General features: G+C 30.6%; 1 protein-coding gene across 4 annotated transcripts in view; it reads right to left on the reverse strand.

Moving 5' to 3' along the window:
- Positions 1–19,285, reverse strand: part of Sxl (Sex lethal) — a 153,918-nt gene extending 134,633 nt beyond the window's left edge. The window contains exons 1-2 of one of the 4 annotated variants that reach the window (XM_075301335.1): positions 19,043–19,285; positions 9,520–9,751 (exon numbers count right to left, since the gene is read on the reverse strand). In XM_075301335.1, the coding sequence (XP_075157450.1) occupies positions 9,520–9,527 (8 nt within the window). In that variant the 5' untranslated portion in view covers positions 9,528–9,751; positions 19,043–19,285. Of the gene's footprint in view, positions 1–9,519; positions 9,752–15,745; positions 15,846–19,042 lie in introns of all 4 variants that reach the window. The other 3 variants (XM_075301333.1, XM_075301336.1, XM_075301334.1) reach the window with 3 other exon arrangements.
- Between the last annotated feature and the right edge of the window lie 2,043 nt (positions 19,286–21,328).

Consider the following 21,328-nt stretch of genomic DNA (forward strand, 5'->3'; position numbering starts at 1 on the left):
TCATTTCACTCGTGGATCAGTGCTTCCACATTTTTGTAGGCCATATTTTGGGAATTCCAGATATGTATTACAATATCTTATTTATACCATCGGCTAGAGGACTAAGACTAAAAGAAAGATCGCAAGTCCTATCAATGCCAAAACCCACAAATCCCAAAAAAATATTTCTAGTTTTTCTTGCTGTGTAAAATGCCAATAAAAAGAAATGCAACTTTGTTTATCGTTCCTTTGGTTGACTTCAGATGATACTTTTTCCTGTACTATACCACAGGGACCAATGCAAAATTTAGTCCAAACCCAAACAAGAAAAGTCTGTGAATATGCTCTAGTGCGGTGTGTTTTGCGTAGTATGAGCGGTTAATGGAGTCTCCAAGAAATTTCTAAACAAATAAATAATGTAAAACACTGGCAAAGGAAAAAGCATATCCTGGAAACTCCAATGTACTTAATGATGTGCTACGAAGTTGGGGTCTAACTAAGTATAATAATTTATATTTTCATTAAGTAGAAAGAAAACGCTATCAATAATTAAATTCACCGAAATTGTATTTAAGGCAAGAACAGGTTAGAAGATGGAATAGTGAGCGGTTAATTTTGTTAGACTTTAGATCTTAGGTTAGGTTAGGCTAGGTGGCGGCCCGATGTATCAGGCTCACTTGGACTATTCAGTCCATTGTGATACCACATTGGTGAACTTCTTTCTTATCACTGAGTGCTGCCCGATTCCATGTTAAGCACAATGACAAGGGACCTCCTTTTTATAGCCGAGTCCGAACGGCGTTCAACCCTGCAGTGAAACCACTTAGAGTAGCTTTGAAATATCAGAAATGTCACCATAATTACTGAGGTGGGATAATCCACCGATGAAAATCTTTTTGGTGTTCGGTCGAAGCAGGAATCGAACCGACCATGCTAACCATTGCATCACGGTGGTTCCCTTTAGATCTTAAAATTGAGGAGTGACTTTTTTGACAAAATTTTCCATAGAAATAAAATGGCGACAAAATTTTCAATAGAAATAAAATTTTGACAAACTATTCTATAGAAATCAAATCTTTAGAAAATTTTCTATAGAAATGAAATTTTGACAAAAATTTTCTATAGAATTAAAATGTTGACAAAAATTTTCTATAGAAATAAAATGTTGCAAAAATTTTCTATAGCATTAAAATTTTGACAAAATTTTCTATAGAAATAAAAATTTGACAAAATTTTCTGTAGAATTAAAATTCGAAAAAATGTTTGTATAGAAACACAACTTTGACAAAATTTTCTTTGGAAATAAAATTTTCACAAAATTTTCTATACAAATAAAATTTTGACAAAATTTTCTATAAAAATAAAATTTTGAGAAAATTTTCTGTAGACATAAAATTTTGCAAAAATTTTCTATAGAAATAACATTTTGACAAAATTTTCTATAGAAATAAAATATTGACAAAATTTTCTATAGCCATAAAATTTTGCGAAAATTTTGTATAGAAATAAATACAAAATTTTTGTATAGAAACACAACTTTGACATAATTTTCTTTGGAAATAAAATTTTGACAAAATTTTCTATAGACATAAAATTTTGCAAAAATTTTCTATAGAAATAAAATTTTGACAAAATTTTCTATAGAAACAAAATGTTGCAAAAATTTTCTAAAAAAATACAATTTTGACAATATTTTCTATAGAAATAAAATTTTGAAAAAATTTTCTATAGAAATAAAATTTTGAAAAAATTTTCTATAGAAATAAAATGTTGACAAAAATTTTCTATAGAAATGAAAATTTTCTATAGAAATTAACTGTTGACAATTTTGTATAAAAATAATATTTGGTCATTTTCTATAGAAGTAAAATTGTGACAAAATTTTCTATAGACATACAATTTTGACAAATTTTTCTATAGGAATAAAATTTTGCAAACACTTTCTTTAAAACCAAAATTTTGATAAAATTTTCTATAGCATTAAAATTTTGACAAAATTTTCTATAGAAATACAAATTGGACAAAATTTTCTATAGAATTAAAATTCGACAAAATTTTTGTATGCAAACAACTTTGACAAAATTTTCTTTGGAAATAAAATTTTGCATACATTTTCTATAGAAATAAAATTTTGAAAAATTTTCTATAGAAATAAAATTTTGACAAAATTTTCTATAAATAATATTTTGACACAATTTTCTATAAGAATAAATTTTTTTCTATAGAAATAACATTTTGCAAAAATATTCTATAGAAATAAAATTTTGCCAAAATGTTCTATAGAAATAAAAATTTCGCAAAATTTTCTATAGAAATAAAATATTGACAAAATTTTCTATAGCAATAAAATTTTGCAAAAATTCTCTACAGAAATAAAATGTTGGGAAAATTTTCTAATAAAATAAAATTTTGACAAACATTTTCTATAGAAATGAAATTTAGAGAAAATCTTCTATAGGAATAAAATTTTGCAAAAATTTTCTATAGAAATAAAATTTTGACAAAATTTTCTTTAGAAATAAAATTTTGATAAAAATTTTCTATAAAAATAAAATTTTGAGAAAATTTTCTATAGAAAGAAAATTTTGCAAAAATTTTCTATAGAAATAAAATTTTGCAAAAATTTTGTGTAGAAATAAATTCCTTGACTTTTTGATTTGCTGTGAAATGACCCATATTAAAATGAGAAATCAAACCAATATAATAATTAAATTCGCTGCCAAGGCATTATGTCCATGGAATAACCAAGAGAAATAAGTTTTTAAAAAACATAAAGAAAACCAATAACCTTGATAATCACTACTCTTATATCGAATACAAAAAATGAGGTTTGGTTTGAGAGTATTCACTTCACTCCTTCGTTTTCTTGTTCTTGCTATTAAAGTCTGCATGTTCCTATTATTTGAACAAAAAAAACAACAGACATAGAACTTCAAAGGAAAAAAATATATAACAGAAATATTTTTTTGTTTTTTTTTTCATAATCAAAAAACAATTTTTTTTTCATTTCATAAAAGTCTATTGTTTAAATATGGCGCCCAGAGTTTTTCGTTTCGTTTTTTTTTTTTTTTTGAAAATAGGAAGTGAAGCATAAAGGAAGTTAAGGGATACTATGCCTCCCCTCAAGAATAATGAATAGCACTCCGTGAAGACAAAGCTGTAGTAAGCTTTGACAACCTAAAAAAATATATAAGGAAACGGAATGAAAACAATGAATGGGCGCATCAAAAACAAATGGAACGTGAAGCCAACAGTACAACGATATGGGGAAGGGGGCCCACCAAAGAATATAGGCGCCTAACTCTTTCCTCCTCTTGTTATACTTGCCTTGGCTTTATTTCATTCAAACTTCATAGTTGTTTTATTTGTTCAACATCAACATTAACCTCTCTGGGAAAGGATCAAACTACAGCAGCAAAAATTGATTGTATTCCCTTGTGCATTTAATATAAAGACTCAAGAATTATGATTTATAATCGGAAAATTCTTGGAATATTTCTATGAAATAAATAATTTTATGGTATCGCCTTCAGAAAATATCGCCCAAAAACCAAGACACCCACTCTTTGGGCAATTTTCCATATCACAGTAATGGCGGCATCTCTAACTGCCTGCTTTAATGGCATACAGATGCTGATGATAACATTTGCCGTTTGTCTATTTGCTCATCGGCAATATTATGAAGATATAAGATGATATTCTATACCATCTTCTATCCATAGATATTGAAACAAAGAAAAGAAGTGGAAAGAGTACACAGGATATTTAGCAAAACTATAGACTTTTATGGTCTTTCATGGTTTTATGAGACTGTACTGCCTCTAAAAATAGGCCAAAATTCAAAAGCTTGACTTTAGAACCAATAATAAATAGCTACCTTCAGAAAAAAATTTAGTAAATCTATTTATCAGGAGAATTTTGACAAAATTTCTAAAGAAATAAAATTTTGACAAAAGTTTCTAATGAAATAAAATTTTGACAAAATTTTCTATAGAAATAAAATTTTGCAAAAATTTTATTTGTGCAGAAAATTTTGTCAAAATTTTATTTTTTTTAGAAAATTTCGTCAACATTTTATTTTTATAGAAAAATTTTGTAAAATTTTATTTCTATAGAAAATTTTGTCAAAATTTTATTTCTATAGAAAATTTTGTTAAAATTTTATTTCTATAGAAAATTTTGTCAAAATTTTATTTCTATAAAAAAATTTGTTAAAATTTTATTTCACTAAAAACTTTTATCAAAATTTTATTTCTATTGAAAATTTTGTTGTTTTCTCCATAAGGAGTTAGCATAAAGGGCCCAAAATTGAGTTATCTCTCCCAGCCAGACTATACTAAAGGCTGTGGAAAGGTTCATTCGCCCGAACCGAAACATGTACAGTCCAGGCGTGTATAGATTGGTATCTGGCGTTTTCTTTTCAATGGCTCTATTAACCATGTTCCTTAATCTATATCTGTCCATAAAGCTCGAAAAATAATTGTATAATTAGATATAATGCATTTGGACGTCAATTGCCTGTTTCATTATCAGGCTAACATGAGATATAATTTCATTTCTCTAAAAACTTTTGTCAAAATTTTATTTCTATAGAAAATTTTGTCAAAAATTTATTTCTATAGAAAATTTTTGCAACATTTTATTTCTATAGAAAATTTTTGCAACATTTTATTTCTATAGCAAATTTTGTCAAAATTTTATTTCTATAGAAAATTTTTGCAAAATTTTATTTCTACAGAAAATTTTTGCAAAATTTTATTTCTATTTTGTCAAAATTTTATTTCTATAGAAAATTGTGTCAAAATATCATTTCTATAGAAAATTATGTCAAAATTATATTTCTATAGAAAATTTTATCAAAATTTTATTTCTATAGAAAATTTTGTTAAAATTTTATTTCTCTAAAAACTTTTGTCAAAATTTTATTTCTATAGAAAAATTAGTCAAAATTTTATTTCTATAGAAAATATTGTCAAAATTTTATTTCTATAGAAAATTTTTGCAAAATTTTATTTCTATAGAAAATTTTGTCAAAAATTTTCTATCAAGAATTTTGTCAAAATTTTATTTCTGTAGAAAATTTTGTCAAAATTTTATTTCTATAGAAAATTTGGTCAAAATTTTATTTCTATAGAAAATTTTGTCAAAATTTTATTTCTATAGAAAATTTTGTCAAAATTTTATTTCTATAGAAAATTTTGTCAAAATTTTATTTCTATAGAAAAATTTGTAAAAATTTTATTTCTATAGAAAATTTTGTCAAAATTTTATTTATATGTTTGCAAAATTTTATTTCTATAGAAAAATTTTATTTCTCTAAAAACTTTTATCAAAATTTTATTTCTATAGAAAATTTTGTCAAAATATTATTTCTATTAAAAATTTTGTCAAAATATTATTCTATTAAAAATTTTGTCAACATTTTATTTCTATAGATAATTTTGTCAAAATTTAATATCTATAAAAAATTTTGTCAAAATTTTATTTCTATAGAAAAATTAGTCAAAATTTTATTTCTATAGAAAATTTTGTCAAAATTTTGATTCTATAGAAAATTTTTGCAAAATTTTATTTCTATAGAAAATTTTGTCAAAATTTTATTTATATAGAAAATTTTGTCAAAATTTTATTTCTATAAAAAATTTTGTCAAAATTTTATTTCTATAAAAAATTTTGTCAAAATTTATTTCTATAGAAAATGTTGTTAAAATTTTATTTCTCTAAAAACTTTTGTCAAAATTTTATTTCTATAGAAAAATTAGTCAAAATTTTATTTCTATAGAAAATTTTGTCAAAATTTTATTTCTATAGAAAATTTTGTCAAAATTTTATTTCTATAGAAAATTTTGTCAAAATATTATTTCTACAGAAAATTTTGTCAAAATTTTTCTATCAAGGATTTTGTCAAAATTTTATTTCCATAGAAAATTTTGTCAAAATATATAAATATTTGACAAAATTTTCTATAGAAATAAAATTTTACAAAATTTTTCTATAAAAATAAAATGTTGACGAAATTTTCTAAAAAAAATAAAATTTTGACAAAATTTTCTATACAAATAAAATTTTGACAAAATTTTCTATAGAAATCAATCTCTCATAAAGTAAAAAGTCCTATTAAATCATGATTTTATATTTTAATTGATTTATAACTTATAACCATATATCTTCATACGATTTCTTTCAGTATGCAATGAATTTCCTTAAAAGAATCCTTTCATTTGTTCTAATGCGATTATAATACTTGGCAAACATTTTGTTGAAACTCTAGGAATATTTTTTTCAATTCATTAATATTTTCGAAATATTTTTATTATCCTTTACTTTTTGTCTATTTGTTTTGACCCATAAATGCTTTTAAAATCTATACCACTTCCAACTAATTGATGTGTAAGCATGACACGAAGCCTCAACTCTATTTCTCCCAATGGAATGCAAACAACAAATAACCACAACTTTGTTCGGGGTATGGATAGGGGGGAGGACGGTAGACAAATCAAATCAAATTACTTGGCAAATAATTGCAATTACTGAGTGGCAAGACAAAAACAAAAAAATAGATAGACATACACAGTGATTATTTTCTTCTGGCAAAATATCGACCATAAAGAATGTGGGCAGACGGCAATAAAACCCTACCTCCCCTCTCCAAGCCTCAACTCAACGACTACAACGGCTTTTCAATACGTTCATTAAGTTTCTAAAAAGTCTTGAAGGCTTGCGGAAAGAAAAATCAATAAAAACAATAGACACTTGTATCACTAGAAAGCGTAATCCTTACAGAAAACAAATTAGTTTCTTCGGGGGCTATTGATAAAATATTCATTATCTGGCTACAAAAAGTTAATTGAAAATTACATTTATTTTACAAATACATGGAATTTTTAATAATCTCCATTTGGAGTAGATATTTGTGTGATAGCAAAAAATGTTCTTGCTACAGGGTAGATACGCTCATAATGTGAGGAAATAAAGTATAGCGATAACGCAGATAGGGAGTTACCGTGGTGCAATGGTTAGCATGCCCGCCATGCATACATACGGTCGGTCGTGGGTTCAAACCCACTTTCGACCAAACACCAAAAAGTTTTTTCAGCGGTGGATTAACCCACCTCAGTAATGCTGGTGACATTTCTGAGTGTTTCAAAGCTTCCCTAAGTGGTTTCATTGCAATGTGGAACGCCATTCGGACTCGACTACAAAAAAGAGGTTCCTTGTCATTGAGTTTAATCGGGTAGCATTCAGTGAGTAGAGAAGTTCACCACTGTGGTATCAAAATAGACTGAATATTCTAAGTGGCCCTGAAATATCGGGCTGTCACTACACCCAAACTAACCTAACGCAGATAAAAAGAAGCCCTAACATCACGGTTGCCAGAGTTGGTATAATTCTACCACAAATGGTAGATTTTTTACTGTTTGGTAAGGGAGCCACCGTGGTGCAATGGTTAGCATGCCCGCCTTGCATACACAAGGTCGTGGGTTCGATTCCTGCTTCGACCGAACACCAAAAAGTTTTTCAGCGGTGGATTATCCCACATCAGTAATGCTGGTGACATTTCTGAGGGCTTCAAAGCTTCTCTAAGTTGTTTCACTGCAATGTGGAACGCTGTTCGGACTCTGCTATAAAAAGGAGGTCCCTTGTCATTGAGCTTAACATGGAATCGGGCAGCACTCAGTGATAAGATAGAAGTTCACCAATGTGGTATCACAATGGACTGAATAGTGTAAGTGAGCCTGATACATCGGGCTGCCACCTAACCTAAACTAACCTACTGTTTGGTAGACTGATAGAATTATTGATGTTTTGGTAGATGCTTCCAATTATTATCCTCTCCAACTAAGAGGTACTTCACAAAGTTTCTTTTAAAAATAAAACTTTGACAAACTATTCTATAGAAATAAAATTTTGACAAAATTTTCTATAGAAATAACATTTTGACAAAATTTTCTATTGAAATAAAATTTTGACAAAATTTTCTATAGAAATAAAAATTTGAGAAAATTTTCTATAAAAATAAAATTTTGACAAAATTTTCTATACAAATAAAAATTTTGACAAAATTTTCTATAGAAATAAAATTTTGCTAAATTTTTCTATAGAAATAAAATTTTGAGAAAATTTTCTGCAGAAATAAAATTTTGACAAAATTTTCTACAGAAATAAAATTTTGACAAAAATTTCTATAGAAATAGAATTTTGACAACATTTTCTTAAGAAATAAAATTTTGAAAAAATTTTCTATAGCAATAAAGTTTTGACAAAATTTTCTATAAAAATAAAATTTTGACAAAATTTTCTATAGAAATAAAATTTTGACACAATTTTCTATAGAAATAAAATTTTGACTAAATTTTCTTAAGAATTTTGACAAAATGTTGACAAAATTTTCTATAGCAAACAATTTTGAAAAAATTTTCTAAAGAAACAAATTTGACAAAATTTTCTATAGCCAAAAAATTTTGAAAACATTTTCTAACATAAAGAAAAAAAAATTTCTATAAAAATAAAATTTTGACAAAATTTTCTATAGAAATAAAATTTTGACAAAATTTTCTATAGAAATAAAATTTTGACAAAATTTTCTATAGAAATAAAATTTTGACTAAATTTTCTATAGAAATAAAATTTTGAGAAAATTTTCTACAGAAATAAAATTTTGCCAAAAATTTCTATAGAAATAGAATTTTGACAACATTTTCTTAAGAAATAAAATTTTGAAAAAATTTTCTATAGCAATAAAATTTTGACAAAATTTTCTATAGAAATCAAATTTTGACAAAATTTTCTGTAGAAATAAAATTTTGACAAAATTTTCTATAGAAATAAAATTTTGAGAAAATTTTCTCTAAAACTAAAAATTTGAGAAAATTTTCTATAGAACTAAAATTTTGGGAAAATTTTCTATAGAAATAATATTTTGAGAAAATTTTCTATAGAAATAAAATTTTGACAAAATTTTCTGTAGAAATAAAATTTTGACAAAATTTTCTATAGAAATAAAATTTTGACAAAATTTTCTATAGAAATAAAATTTTGACAAAATTTTCTATAGAAATAAAATTTTGACAAAATTTTCTATAGAAATAAAATTTTGACAAAATGTTCTATAGAAATAAAATTTTTCCCAAAATTTTCTATAGAAATAAAATTTTGAAAAAATTTTCTATAGAAATAAAATTTTTGGCAAAATTTTTTATAGAAATGAAATTTTGCATAATAAAATGAAATTTTGCATATAATATTTTTGGCTTGAATGGCAACCGTGCCTAACATTCGGATCATCTGATATTTGGCCCATATTTAATCAATCAATTTGCCACAACCGCCTTTTATTGCGAATGACACTTTTTTGTGCCACTTTTTAGAAACTCTTCACGGTACGATGATAGAGAGAGTCCCTAATATTCGGCTTGTCTGAGATTTTGCACATATTTACTACTTAACATAAACTTCAATTGACAAATGGTGATTGTTGTTTACCTATGGGAGTAAAACTATACAAATATGTTTATATTAAAAAAATTTGTTGATATTTACCGATACATGTTTAAATGCTGAAGTTTCTGGTTCCAGTAAGGCTGGTTCAATCCTTTTTTCTTGTAATTTTCAATACGTTTCCTTTAGCTAATGTGGTAGATGATGATGACTTTATAAATCCTTGGTTTCTTTTGCTTTTTGATTCAAACAATTTTTTTTAATAATATACGCACATATACACTCACAGACTTGGACTTTTAATTAATTTATTTTTAATGTATGATGAATGATTCTTAAAAAGAGAACACACACAAACAAACATACAATAACAATTGAATATTATTTAAGAGGTAAAGTACAATGAACAAGGAAAATTTCCCAAAGAAGACCATGAAAAACACTTGCAATGGTAAAGATTGATTGATTTTTGTTTTTCGCTTTATGTTAGTTTACGGAAATATGAATGTCGTTACACCTTCGTTCCATTTACCTACGATATGTCTAGTTTTACCATTTATGCTAGTTTTCTCTTAGTTATTATTATTATTTTTTTTGTGTATAATTTTCATCAAGACCATGTCAGAATTTAAGGCAAGTGCATGGTGTGGTTTTGCCTCAAATGTAAAGAACGAGGATGGCATCGAAACACTGCCAATGTTAATATCTTTCACCTTCAGTTCGTTTTGCTAGCCCTTACCTATCGCCTTCTTCGCTTTTGCATCATCTGTAGTAGACACACAAAAGCAGTAGACAACTACCAGCATTCATATTAAATAATTTTCAGTGTCTTGGTTTGTATACCATTCAACTTATACAATATGCAATAATCTCTAAAAGAAATCACAGCCTAAAAGTAGGCAAACAAAAAAATCATGCTATATACAAAATGATTAGAAATATAAATAAGCATTACGACGACAAAGACTTGCTAGAGGAGGTGAAGGAGAACATGTAATGGGCTATAATGTGGCTGGCATAGCTAGAAAAATCCATATACGGGCTAAAGCAGGCGAATGTATGGATTGTAAAAATTTCTTTGTTATACATTTTTACTCAAAATACATAATTTTTTTTTTTTGGAAATTTAAAAATGTCTATATGGAAATATTTAATACTCTAATACCCAAACCCGCCTTTAGGCGGTCTCCGATAAAACGAAAAGATTTTAGTAAAACACACCTAAAGACAGCAAAAACATGTAAAACAAAAACCAAACTTAGTCAAACTCCTACAAGAGACATTGCAGCATATACTGGATTTTATTGTATTGAATTTCCTTGTCTTTTTCTTGCATTTGCGTCGTAAACCTGGACTATTTTATTAGCTGGCAGAAAAAATGGGACATTAGAGGGTTAAATGGTTTGCTCTGGTTTTGTATTTTATCTAGACTCCTATGACGATTTCGATATTCCGAGCGAGCGAGCCCCTTTTTTATAGCCAAATCCAACAAGTGGTGAATAGCTGCAGGCCAGTGCTACCGAAGAGTCCGGATCACGGTTGCCAGTCGTGCCAAAAATAATCTACTAAAATTTTACCAAACAACTACCATACAACAATATCTTATTTTGCAAAATTTTATTTGTATAGAAAATTTTTGCAAAATTTTGTTTCTATAGAAAAATTTTGCAATATTTTATTTCTATAGAAAATTTTGCACAATTTTATTTCTATAGAAAATTTTGCCAACAATTTTATTTCTATAGAAAATTTTGCCAAAAATTTTATTTCTTTAGAAAATGTCAACATTTTATTTCTATAGAAAATTTTGTCAAAATTTTATGTCTATAGAACATTTTGTCAAAATTTTATTTCTATAGAAAATTTTGCCAAAAATTTTATTTCTATAGAAAATTTTGCCAAAAATTTTATTCCTATAGAAAATTTTGCCTAAAATTTTATTCCTATAGAAAATTTTGCCAAAAATTTTATTTCTATAGAAAATGTTTGCAATTTTTTATTTCTATGGAAAATTTTTGCAATTTTTTATTTCTATAGAAAAAGTTTGCAACTTTTTATTTCTATCAAGAATTTTGTCAAAATTTTATTTCTATAGACAACTTTGCCAAAATTTTATTTCTATAGAAAATTTTGTCAAAATTTTATTTCTATAGAAAATTTTGTCAAAATTTTATTTCTATAGAAAATTTTGTCAAAGTTGTATGTCTATAGAAAATTTTTGCAAATTTTTTTTCTATAGAAAATTTTGTCAAAAGTCTATTTCTATAGAAAATTTTTGCAAACTTTTATTTCTATGGAAGGTTAGGTTAGGTTAGGTTAAAGTGGCAGCCCGATTAAGTTTAAGGCTCACTTAGACTATTCAGACCATTGTGATACAACATTTAACTAAAAGTACCTATTACACATGGGCACTTCTAGTTTTAACCACTGAACCTTCACTATTATTTTCTTTTGTTGAACCAACCAGATTGTTCTAAAAACATTAACAGACTGCTTAAGTTAACGTTTTCTAGGTCCGCCAGTAATCTAAAGCTATATGCCCCTAAAATTCGCTTACGCCTTACACAAAATACAGGACTCTCACACAAGAGTTGTTTAATTGATTCCTTTTCCTCCGCATCATGACAGCTCATACAGTAGGCTTCCCACCAATAGTTTTTGCAAATTCGCCTATCAGGCAGCGACCCGTTATAGCAGATATCAGAAGTGATATCTGACGTCTTGAGAACACTACCATATCTAGTGTGCGGTTCAAGTTTAAATGGGGCCATAATAGCTTGGTGTCGTTACAACCCTTGCAATTCTCCGATCGAACACTTGTCATCGTAACAGCCTTCTCACGCAGTAAGAGCTTGCAGGTAGCCAAAGACATACCGATTCTAGTTCCGCTGGAATATGTAAGATATTTCCTAGCCTTGCTAACTCATCTGCTTGACAGTTCCCCGGTATGTTCCTATGGCCAGGCACCCATAGGTGAATATTGTACTGCTCAGCCATCTCGTTGAGAGATTTGCGGCAGTCGATGGCCGTTTTCGAGTTAAGGAACACATAGTCCAAGGATTGTATTCCAGGTTGACTGTCTGAGTATATATTAATGCCAACATTTTTTGGAACATTACTTCTCAGCCAATTCGCCACCTCTCTTATTGCTAATATTTCAGCCTGAAAAACACTAGAGTGATTAGGTAATCTTTTCGCTATTCGATGTTCCAGATCTTTAGAATATACTCCGAAACCCACTTGTCCATCCAATTTGGAGCCATCAGTGTAGAAATCTATATATTTGGAGCCATCAGTGTAGAAATCTATATATCTTTTGTTCCCCGGGGTCTGCGTACACCACGCCTCACTGTTGAGAATTAGAGTTTCAAACTTTTTGTAATCCACTACGTTAGGCACATCTGACATTATTTTTAGGGCTGAACTTTGTCTAAACTTGACGGCTGGTGAAGTGCCGGCCACCAGACTACAACACCATATAGCATTATAGGTCTAACCACTGCCGTGTATAGCCAATGCACAATTTTCGGTTTTAGTCCCCACTTTTTTCCTATTGGCTTTTTGCAGGAGTACGAAGCTATCGTGGAATGGAAAACTTTGTTAAAATTTTATTTCTATAAAAACTTGCGAAGTACATCTTAGTTGGAGAGGATTAGTTGGCAAAATCTACCAAAACGTGAAGAATTCTAACAAAGAGTAAAAAAATCTACCATTTTTGGCAACCGTGGTCCGGGTCCCTTTAAAATTACGCATGTCATCGGTGTCTTAACATAATTTTTTTTCCTTCTCAAACCCCAGTGTTATCATGAGGACAAATGTGATGCCTGAAAACAGGCAAAGAAATTTTTCTATACTGGTTAAACCAGAAATTACTGGGTACATCGGTAACTTCGAGGACTAATTTGCGATGAATAGAGATAAAATGATTGTTTGGTTTATGTAGATATAATTTGAAAAAAAAAAAATTGTGCCGCCTAGACCTATAGTGGTCTCAATGGACATCAATTCGATCCAAGAATTGTTGTCATCCTTTACAACCTAACCTAACCCAAGTGTTGCAATCTGCCATCTGATAGCTCTATCGGAAAGCTTGACATTTTTTAGGTTATATGTACTCAGAACGTTTTGACATACGAGCGCTAATTGTATTGTTTATAGCATCTTAAAAGATTCAACTCGCCTAAACAAATTTGAATTAAATCGTGCACGTTTTCGAGCGATTATTTTTTACAATTTTCGACATGGATTAAGTCAACCGCAGTGCATCGATGAACTTAATTCAATTTTTGGATGCATCAAGGAACAGTGTTTGTCGATGGTATGGTGAATTTAACTGATATCGTAGTTCACTCCAAGACGAATTTCATGAAGTTCGTCCAAAACAACTATATTTTTGGGCACTCAAAACATCGAATTGATTGGTCATCCGCCGTATAGTCCTGACTTGGCACCGAATGACTTCTTTTTATTTCCATACCCAAAACATAAAGTTAAACGTTTTTTTTTTCAACTCCTGAAGAAGCGGTGTATGCCTCAAGAATGCATATTTTGGAGATAACTCAACCAAAGTGGCAAATGTTTCAGCAATACTTTGAGAAACAATAAAGCTATTTTCGACAATAAATGTTTGTTTTTGTTCTCTAATCCCAAAATCTAAAAGACAATCATCGTATAACCCTAGTGCAATATAAGTTAGGTTAGGTTAAAGTGGCAGCCCGATTTAGTTTCAGGCTCACTATATAGAGTTTTCAATTGATAACGACTCCAATACTTTCTTATCCATTCACAGGAAAATAAATGTTGTACAGATTTTCATAGTAGCCAAGTTATTCTATTCGTATCAAGAGTATAGCCTGATACTACGATCCTGCTAGGCTCCAAATCTCTCTGTTTAGTGATTTGTAAATAGTCTTTCCATATTTCACCGATTGTCTTTGAAGCTTTGAAAAACATATGGAATATTGCATTAAGAGCATCTGTGATGATGTTACTTTAATAAGCCATTTGTTGAAATTAATCCAAAATCACTTCCCATGAAAATAGTTCACACACACATTAATAGCAGACTCAAAAATAATAAAAAAACAAGTAAGGAAAGTCTAAAGTCGGGCTGGGCCGACTATATTATACCCTGCACCACTTTGTAGATCTAAATTTTCGAAACCATATCACATCCGTCAAATGTGTTGGGGGCTATATATAAAAGTTTGTCCCAAATACATACATTTAAATATCACTCGATCTGGACAGACTTCTACAAATCTATAGACTCAAAATTTAAGTCGGCTAATGCACTAGGGTGAAACACAATATTAGTAAAAAAAATATGTGAAACATTTAAATCTGAAGCAATTTTAAGGAAACTTCGCAAAAGTTTATTTATGATTTATCGCCCGATATGTATGTATTAGAAGTTTAGGAAAATTAGAGTCAGTTTTACAACTTTTCGACTAAGCAGTGGCGATTTTACAAGGAAAATGTTGGTATTTTGACCATTTTTGTCGAAATCAGAAAAACATATATATGGGACCTATATCTAAATCTGAACCGATTTCAAACAAATTTGGCACGCATAGCAACAATGCTAATTCTACTCCCTGTGCAAAATTTCAACTAAATCGGAGCAAAAAATTGGCCTCTGTGGTCATATGAGTGTAAATCGGGCGAAAGCTATATATGGGAGATATATCCAAATCTGGACCGATTTCACCCAAATTTGGCACGCATAGTTACAATGCTAATTCTACTCCCTGTACAAAATTTCAACTAAATCGGAGTTAAAAATTGGCCTCTGTGGGCAAATCGGACGAAAGCTATATATGGGAGCTATATCTAAATCTGAACCGATTTGGCTGATATTTTGCAAGTTTTTCGAGACCCATAAAATATTCGGATGTACGTAATTTGGGGAAGATCGGTTGATATACACGCCAATTATGACCAGATCGGTGAAAAATATATATGGCAGCTATATCTAAATCTGAACCGATTTTTTTCCAAAATCAATAGGGATGGTCTTTGAGACGAAACAGGACCCTATACCAAATTTTAGGACAATCGGACTAAAACTGCGAGCTGTACTTTGCACACAAAAATACATCAACAGACAGACGGACAGACAGACAGACAGACGGACATCGCTAAATCGACTCAGAATTAAATTCTAAGCCGATCCGTATACTAAAAGGTTGGTCTATGATTACTCCTTCTTGGCGTTACATACAAATGCACAAACTTATTATACCCTGTACCACAGTAGTGGTGAAGGGTATAATTAAATGATATACTACAAAATAATGTTAGTAAATAAAGACAATAAATCAATTACCTTTGTCTGTAACCATTATATCCATACTGGGGTGGGTAAGCAACATTTCGTATATTTTGACCATACATGGTTAAAACGTTAAATTAAAAAAAAAAACAAACTGAAATAAAACAAAAACAAAAAATTAAAAATGGATATACTGGCTCAATTATAAAATTATATGCAATAAATAAATAAATTTATTTCAAATTAGAATTCTTAATAAAAATATTTTTGAAACATTTATTTTAAAAATTTGTGTCAAAAAAATTATATAAAAAAAATTTAAAATTAAATTGATTTAAATAAAATCTGATATACAAAGGAATACATAAATACATTGGTTTCGCCCTGGCCTTAAGTTATCTTAGGGACGTTTGAGTCATAAAAAAGCAACTGTGCTATGACATCAAACATGGTAAATTCAATGGCCAAATGATATTTTTGTGATGTTGACTAAGCAATATCTCCTGATTTGTTATCGGAGTAGCCATCAAAATCACCATCTTCCAATAACGTCAGGTTCAATCTTTATCTTCTAAATCGTGGAATACAATATTGGAAAAAAGAGCCTCTAAATGATCCTGCCTGAGCAGGATGCATGAGGATACTGTAACCGAAGCGAAAAGAAGGTAAAATGTTAATAAGATTCTTGTCATACGATCACTCACAGCACCGAAAGAAAGAAACTTTGGGTAGTTTTGTCACAACTAAAGTGTGGCTGCCTCATTTCCTATTTATACGGAATGATGTCCACAAAACGGTGACATTGTGTCTCCGCAGCACTGTCCTAGATTATCTTAATGTGGAGACCAGTATCCTTTCCGTACATACACATAATGACATGCTGACTAAGCAGTGTCCCATTGCTTTCTCTCGCAGTAACCAAATCACCATCTTGTGGATAGGCAACAAACTCCCAAACAAGTCTGGGTCCACATACATTTGGAGATCCTACGTTACAAAAGTAAGCCTCTAGATCAGAAAGCTAACTAAAAAGGTCTGAAGCGGATATATGAGAATATTTTAAATGAAGCGATAAGTTTAAACTGACCACCGCCCATAGCGGCGCCGTAAAAAAAACTCCCACCGCAGACCTAGGTACTTTTAGTCCAACAAATATCAGGCAAGTGCATCCACCATGGTGCGTGCAATGGTTAGCATGTCCGCCTTCCATACAAAGGATGATGGATTCAATCCCAGTTTCGATCGAGCATCAAACAGTATTTCAGCGAAGGTTCCCCCTCTCAGTAACCAAAGTGTGTCCATAGTGATTTCGCCGTAACCCGCTCGGACTCCGCTATAAGAAGAAGGTCTTTGTGAGTGAGCTTAATAGAAACCTCCCACCGCAGACCTAGGTACTTTTAGTCCAACAAATATCAGGCAAGTGCATCCACCATGGTGCGTGCAATGGTTAGCATGTCCGCCTAGCATACAAAGGATGATGAGTTCAATCCCAGTTTCGATCGAGCATCAAACAGTATTTCAGCGAAGGTTTCCCCCTCTCAGTAACCAAAGTGTGTCCATAGTGATTTCACCGTAATCCGCTCGGACTCCGCTATAAGAAGGTCTTTGTGAGTGAGCGTAATAGGAAATCGACAGCACTGAATAGTCTAAATGAGCCTAGGGTAGGTTAGGTTAGGTGACAGCACGATGTATCAGGCTCACTTAGACTATTCCGTCCATTGTGGCGTCGCTTGACAAGCGTCGCTTGCCCAGATAAACCTGTCTAACTCATCAAAACATCAATCTAGACACATCCCATCTTAGATGCCGAGTCCTCGATCTGTGTACAAATTAACATCACCAAAAGAGCAACATATAAATTGACAACAAACACAAAATTCTGTTACAACTGCAAAAATAGGATTTTTTTAGGATAAACATATAGTCGCAAAAGCGTAAAACGACATAGCCGATTTTTGGAACTGATTTTCCCGTAGACGAATAACCGAGATGGGCCTAATTTAAGTATAATTCTTCATCCAAATTCATCATCTAATGGGGCACACATAAAATTTGGACATAGTTTTTTTTGACGGCAGCAGCATAATTACGGTCGGCAGACAGACATAGGTTTTTTTTTGACGGCAGCAGCATAATTACGGTCGACAGACAGACATAGGCAACTGGCCTTATTTGTTATGTCTAAATGTACAACATTCTGTTACAAAGAGTCATGGAGTCTGTAGAAAATGTGGCAAATTAGCGGGGTCTAAAAAGCCTAGCAAGCAATGTGGCAAATGGAACCCAAATTCCTTCTGCACACATGTGCCCAAGTCACTAGGGGCAATCAAACCTGCTTAAATCAATTTGGCCACAAGTTAAGAGACCCATAATCCAATATCTTCAAATGGTTGAGAACTTGATTTATGTTATGCTACTACAGAAATTAATGTGATATTCCTCGCTCCCCCCGCGTTAACCTATTGATGCCTTAACAAACAAATATGGCAACTCCAAATATGTGATCACATATTTTTTTTGTGTTCATTTGGGAAGAGAAAGCCGGCAAAAAAAGTACTGAGAACAATTGCATGCATTTATACAAATTTTTAATAACAAATTTACAAATGAATACCACTTCAAAACCATTTACATTTATTAATTATAGCCAGAAAAAATCAAACAATTGCATTTCTCTATGGTAAACAAACCCAAAGAGATGAGGCTTGAGTAGTTAAGTGAGAATCAAAACGAGAACACACAACAACAAAAGTGAGCATTCAGCAGCCACACTAACAAAAAAAACAAGAAGACTCCATATAACACTATTCTAGCTTAATGTTTGGCACATTTCTTGCAAAAAAAATTGAATCAATTTAAAACTGGACGGCCTAATTTGGTCACAGACTTTGGCTTAATAGTAATCCTAGGACTTCATCCGTTATAATTAGACGATGGGAAAGCGTTCGTATTCTAAGTTTGCTATGTCAAGTTTTGTGGGACTCTATAAACTCTGATAAGAAAATGTCTGTATGTATGTACTTATGGATGTTTGGTGTATGCTACGTTTTGGCTTGTTCCACAGAATGTTTATGGTATTAAAACTAATTTTATTGAAGATTGAACATTGATTTATTTTATGCACTTTTTTGCCACCCTCGCCATTTCATTGAAACAAAATCACACACGCTTATACATAGTTTGCATTGTTTTCTCCCACCACCAATATCGTCAGCAGCAATTACCACCACCACCACCACACAACAAAATATACAAATATTTTTTCTCTCTTCTGACTATAAAGATTTGAACAAAAAAAAAGCGTAAAGAATCTGCGTGTGAACACCCTTATTTTTTGCACAAAATACACACCAGCAAGATAATCCGTGTCTTCTGATTAAGTTTTTTGAAGGAGAACTTAAGTAAAAAATTAAACTCGTTTCTTTAGTATTTTTATTGTATTGTACACTAACACAAATTCTAGTTTTTTATAAGACCGTTTTCATGCGGATATTATTATTATACACAATACTCCGATAGTCCGTAATCGCGTGCCAAGCAAAAAATAAAATTCTAAGCAGAGAAAGCAATGCCACTGAATACGAGAGAGTCAGAGCTGCAAAATGTTACATCGTTGATGTTTGTGGTAGTCTAAAGGGTATGTTTGACAATTGGCATGTATTTATCGTTCAACAAAAACAAGCGCAACGTAAAGTCTTTAATGAACTTAAATCAAAGCGTATAGGGATCAAAATAAAAGAGTAATTGCGTTGCGTATGCGTTAGGGTGCGTTTGAAATGCGTTATATATTCTTATAAGTGTGAGTTTCATTCGTGAAAATCAAGAAAAATTGCAGTTATTTTCTTTTATGCATTGTTTAAATTGATTTTAATTGATGCTTTCGAACATTCCATCCAACTTATGTTAGATTTAAAAAAAATAGACCTCGCTAACCCTTTTTTTTGAATTGGACGACTTCTGAGAGCTCCCTCCATGTCGAAGCCAGTCCTATACGATATCCAAATCACATTGGAAAAGCAACTCAATAGAGACGAATTTGTACCACGCTATTTTACAAAAAAAATCTGCTTCATCGTTACCCTGCCAACATTTTTTGAATTTGGGGGCGCTTCTGAGAATCCCCACTACGTCGAAAACAATCATATACGACATCAAAAACTCGTCGGAAAAGCGCCGTCACTATTGAGAAGTTGTACCACGCCAAGTTACTACGAAAAAGTTTCTCATCAGTGCAAGTATTAGGTGTCTATTTAGATCAATTTCGAAGGACGCCAATAAGATCCCCTGCAAACTATCAGAAAAAGTGCATTTTAAGGTAATTGTAGAAGAATCATTGTGGTCAAGTAAAACACGATTGTGTAGATGTTTATTGATTTGATTAAACATTTATAATTTCTTATAAATATAACATTTTCGGTTTATCTCATCACATTTAACATAATTTTTTGCATTAATAAAAGAATGATGTTGAGTTTTAAGTAGCAAGTTACATCCCTGCCAGCATTTCAAAGTTCTAATTCATCCTCATCGCTACCACAGACTCGTAAATGTCACCACAACCATCGCGAACTGTGATGGGGGAAGCATATCAAAAAGTACAAAATGTACATGCAAGTATTTTGCCATCACTACTGTTAGAAGAGCCATTTTATTTTTTGTGAAACGCCAAGCGCAACCAGCTTGTTATATTTTATTTAAATAAAAACGAAAATAAAGTTATGAAAACATAGATATTACGCTTAAAATTGTGAAAGGTATATGGTAAACAATTTTCGACTTTCCAAATAGAATAAAGTGATCGTTTTTCAAATATTTTTCCAGGCACGCGGTCTCCATCGAAAATAAACAAACTGGCTGATAGACGCTGCAATATGTAACTGGCTACTTAATACTCAACATCATTCTTTTATTAATGCAAAAAATTATGTTAAATGTGATGAGATAAACCGAAAAATGTTATATTTATAAGAAATTATAAATGTTTAATCAAATCAATAAACATCCACACAATCGTGTTTTACTTGACCACAATGATTCTTTTACAACCATCTTAAAATGCACTTTCTCTGATTGTTTGAAGGGGCTCTTATTGGCGTCCTTCTAAATTTATCCAGAAGGGAACCTAATAATTGCACTCATGCGATACTTTTTTGTAGTAACTTGGCGTGGTACAACTTCTCAATAGTGACGGCGCATTTCCGAGGAGTTTTGGATATCGTATACGACTGTTTTCGACGTAGTGGGGATTCTCAGAAGCGCCCCCAAATTCAAAAAATGTTGGTAGGGATATTGCAGCGTCTATCAGCCAGTTTGTTTATTTTCGATGGAGACAGCGTGCCTGGAAAAATATTTGAAAAACGATAACTTTATTCTATTTGGAAAGTCGAAAATTGTTCACCATATACCTTTCACAATTTTAAGCGTAATATCTATGTTTTCAGAACTTTATTTTCGTTTTTATTTAAATAAAATATAACAAGCTGGTTGCGCTTGGCGTTTCACAAAAAATAAAATGGCTCTTCTAACAGTAGTGATGGCAAAATACTTTCATGTACATTTTGTACTTTTTGATATGCTTCCCCCATCACAGTTCGCGATGGTTGTGGTGACATTTACGAGTCTGTGGTAGCGATGAGG

The sequence above is a fragment of the Haematobia irritans genome, chromosome 3, assembly GCF_050003625.1.
Source record: "Haematobia irritans isolate KBUSLIRL chromosome 3, ASM5000362v1, whole genome shotgun sequence".
Classification (NCBI taxonomy): domain Eukaryota; kingdom Metazoa; phylum Arthropoda; class Insecta; order Diptera; family Muscidae; genus Haematobia; species Haematobia irritans.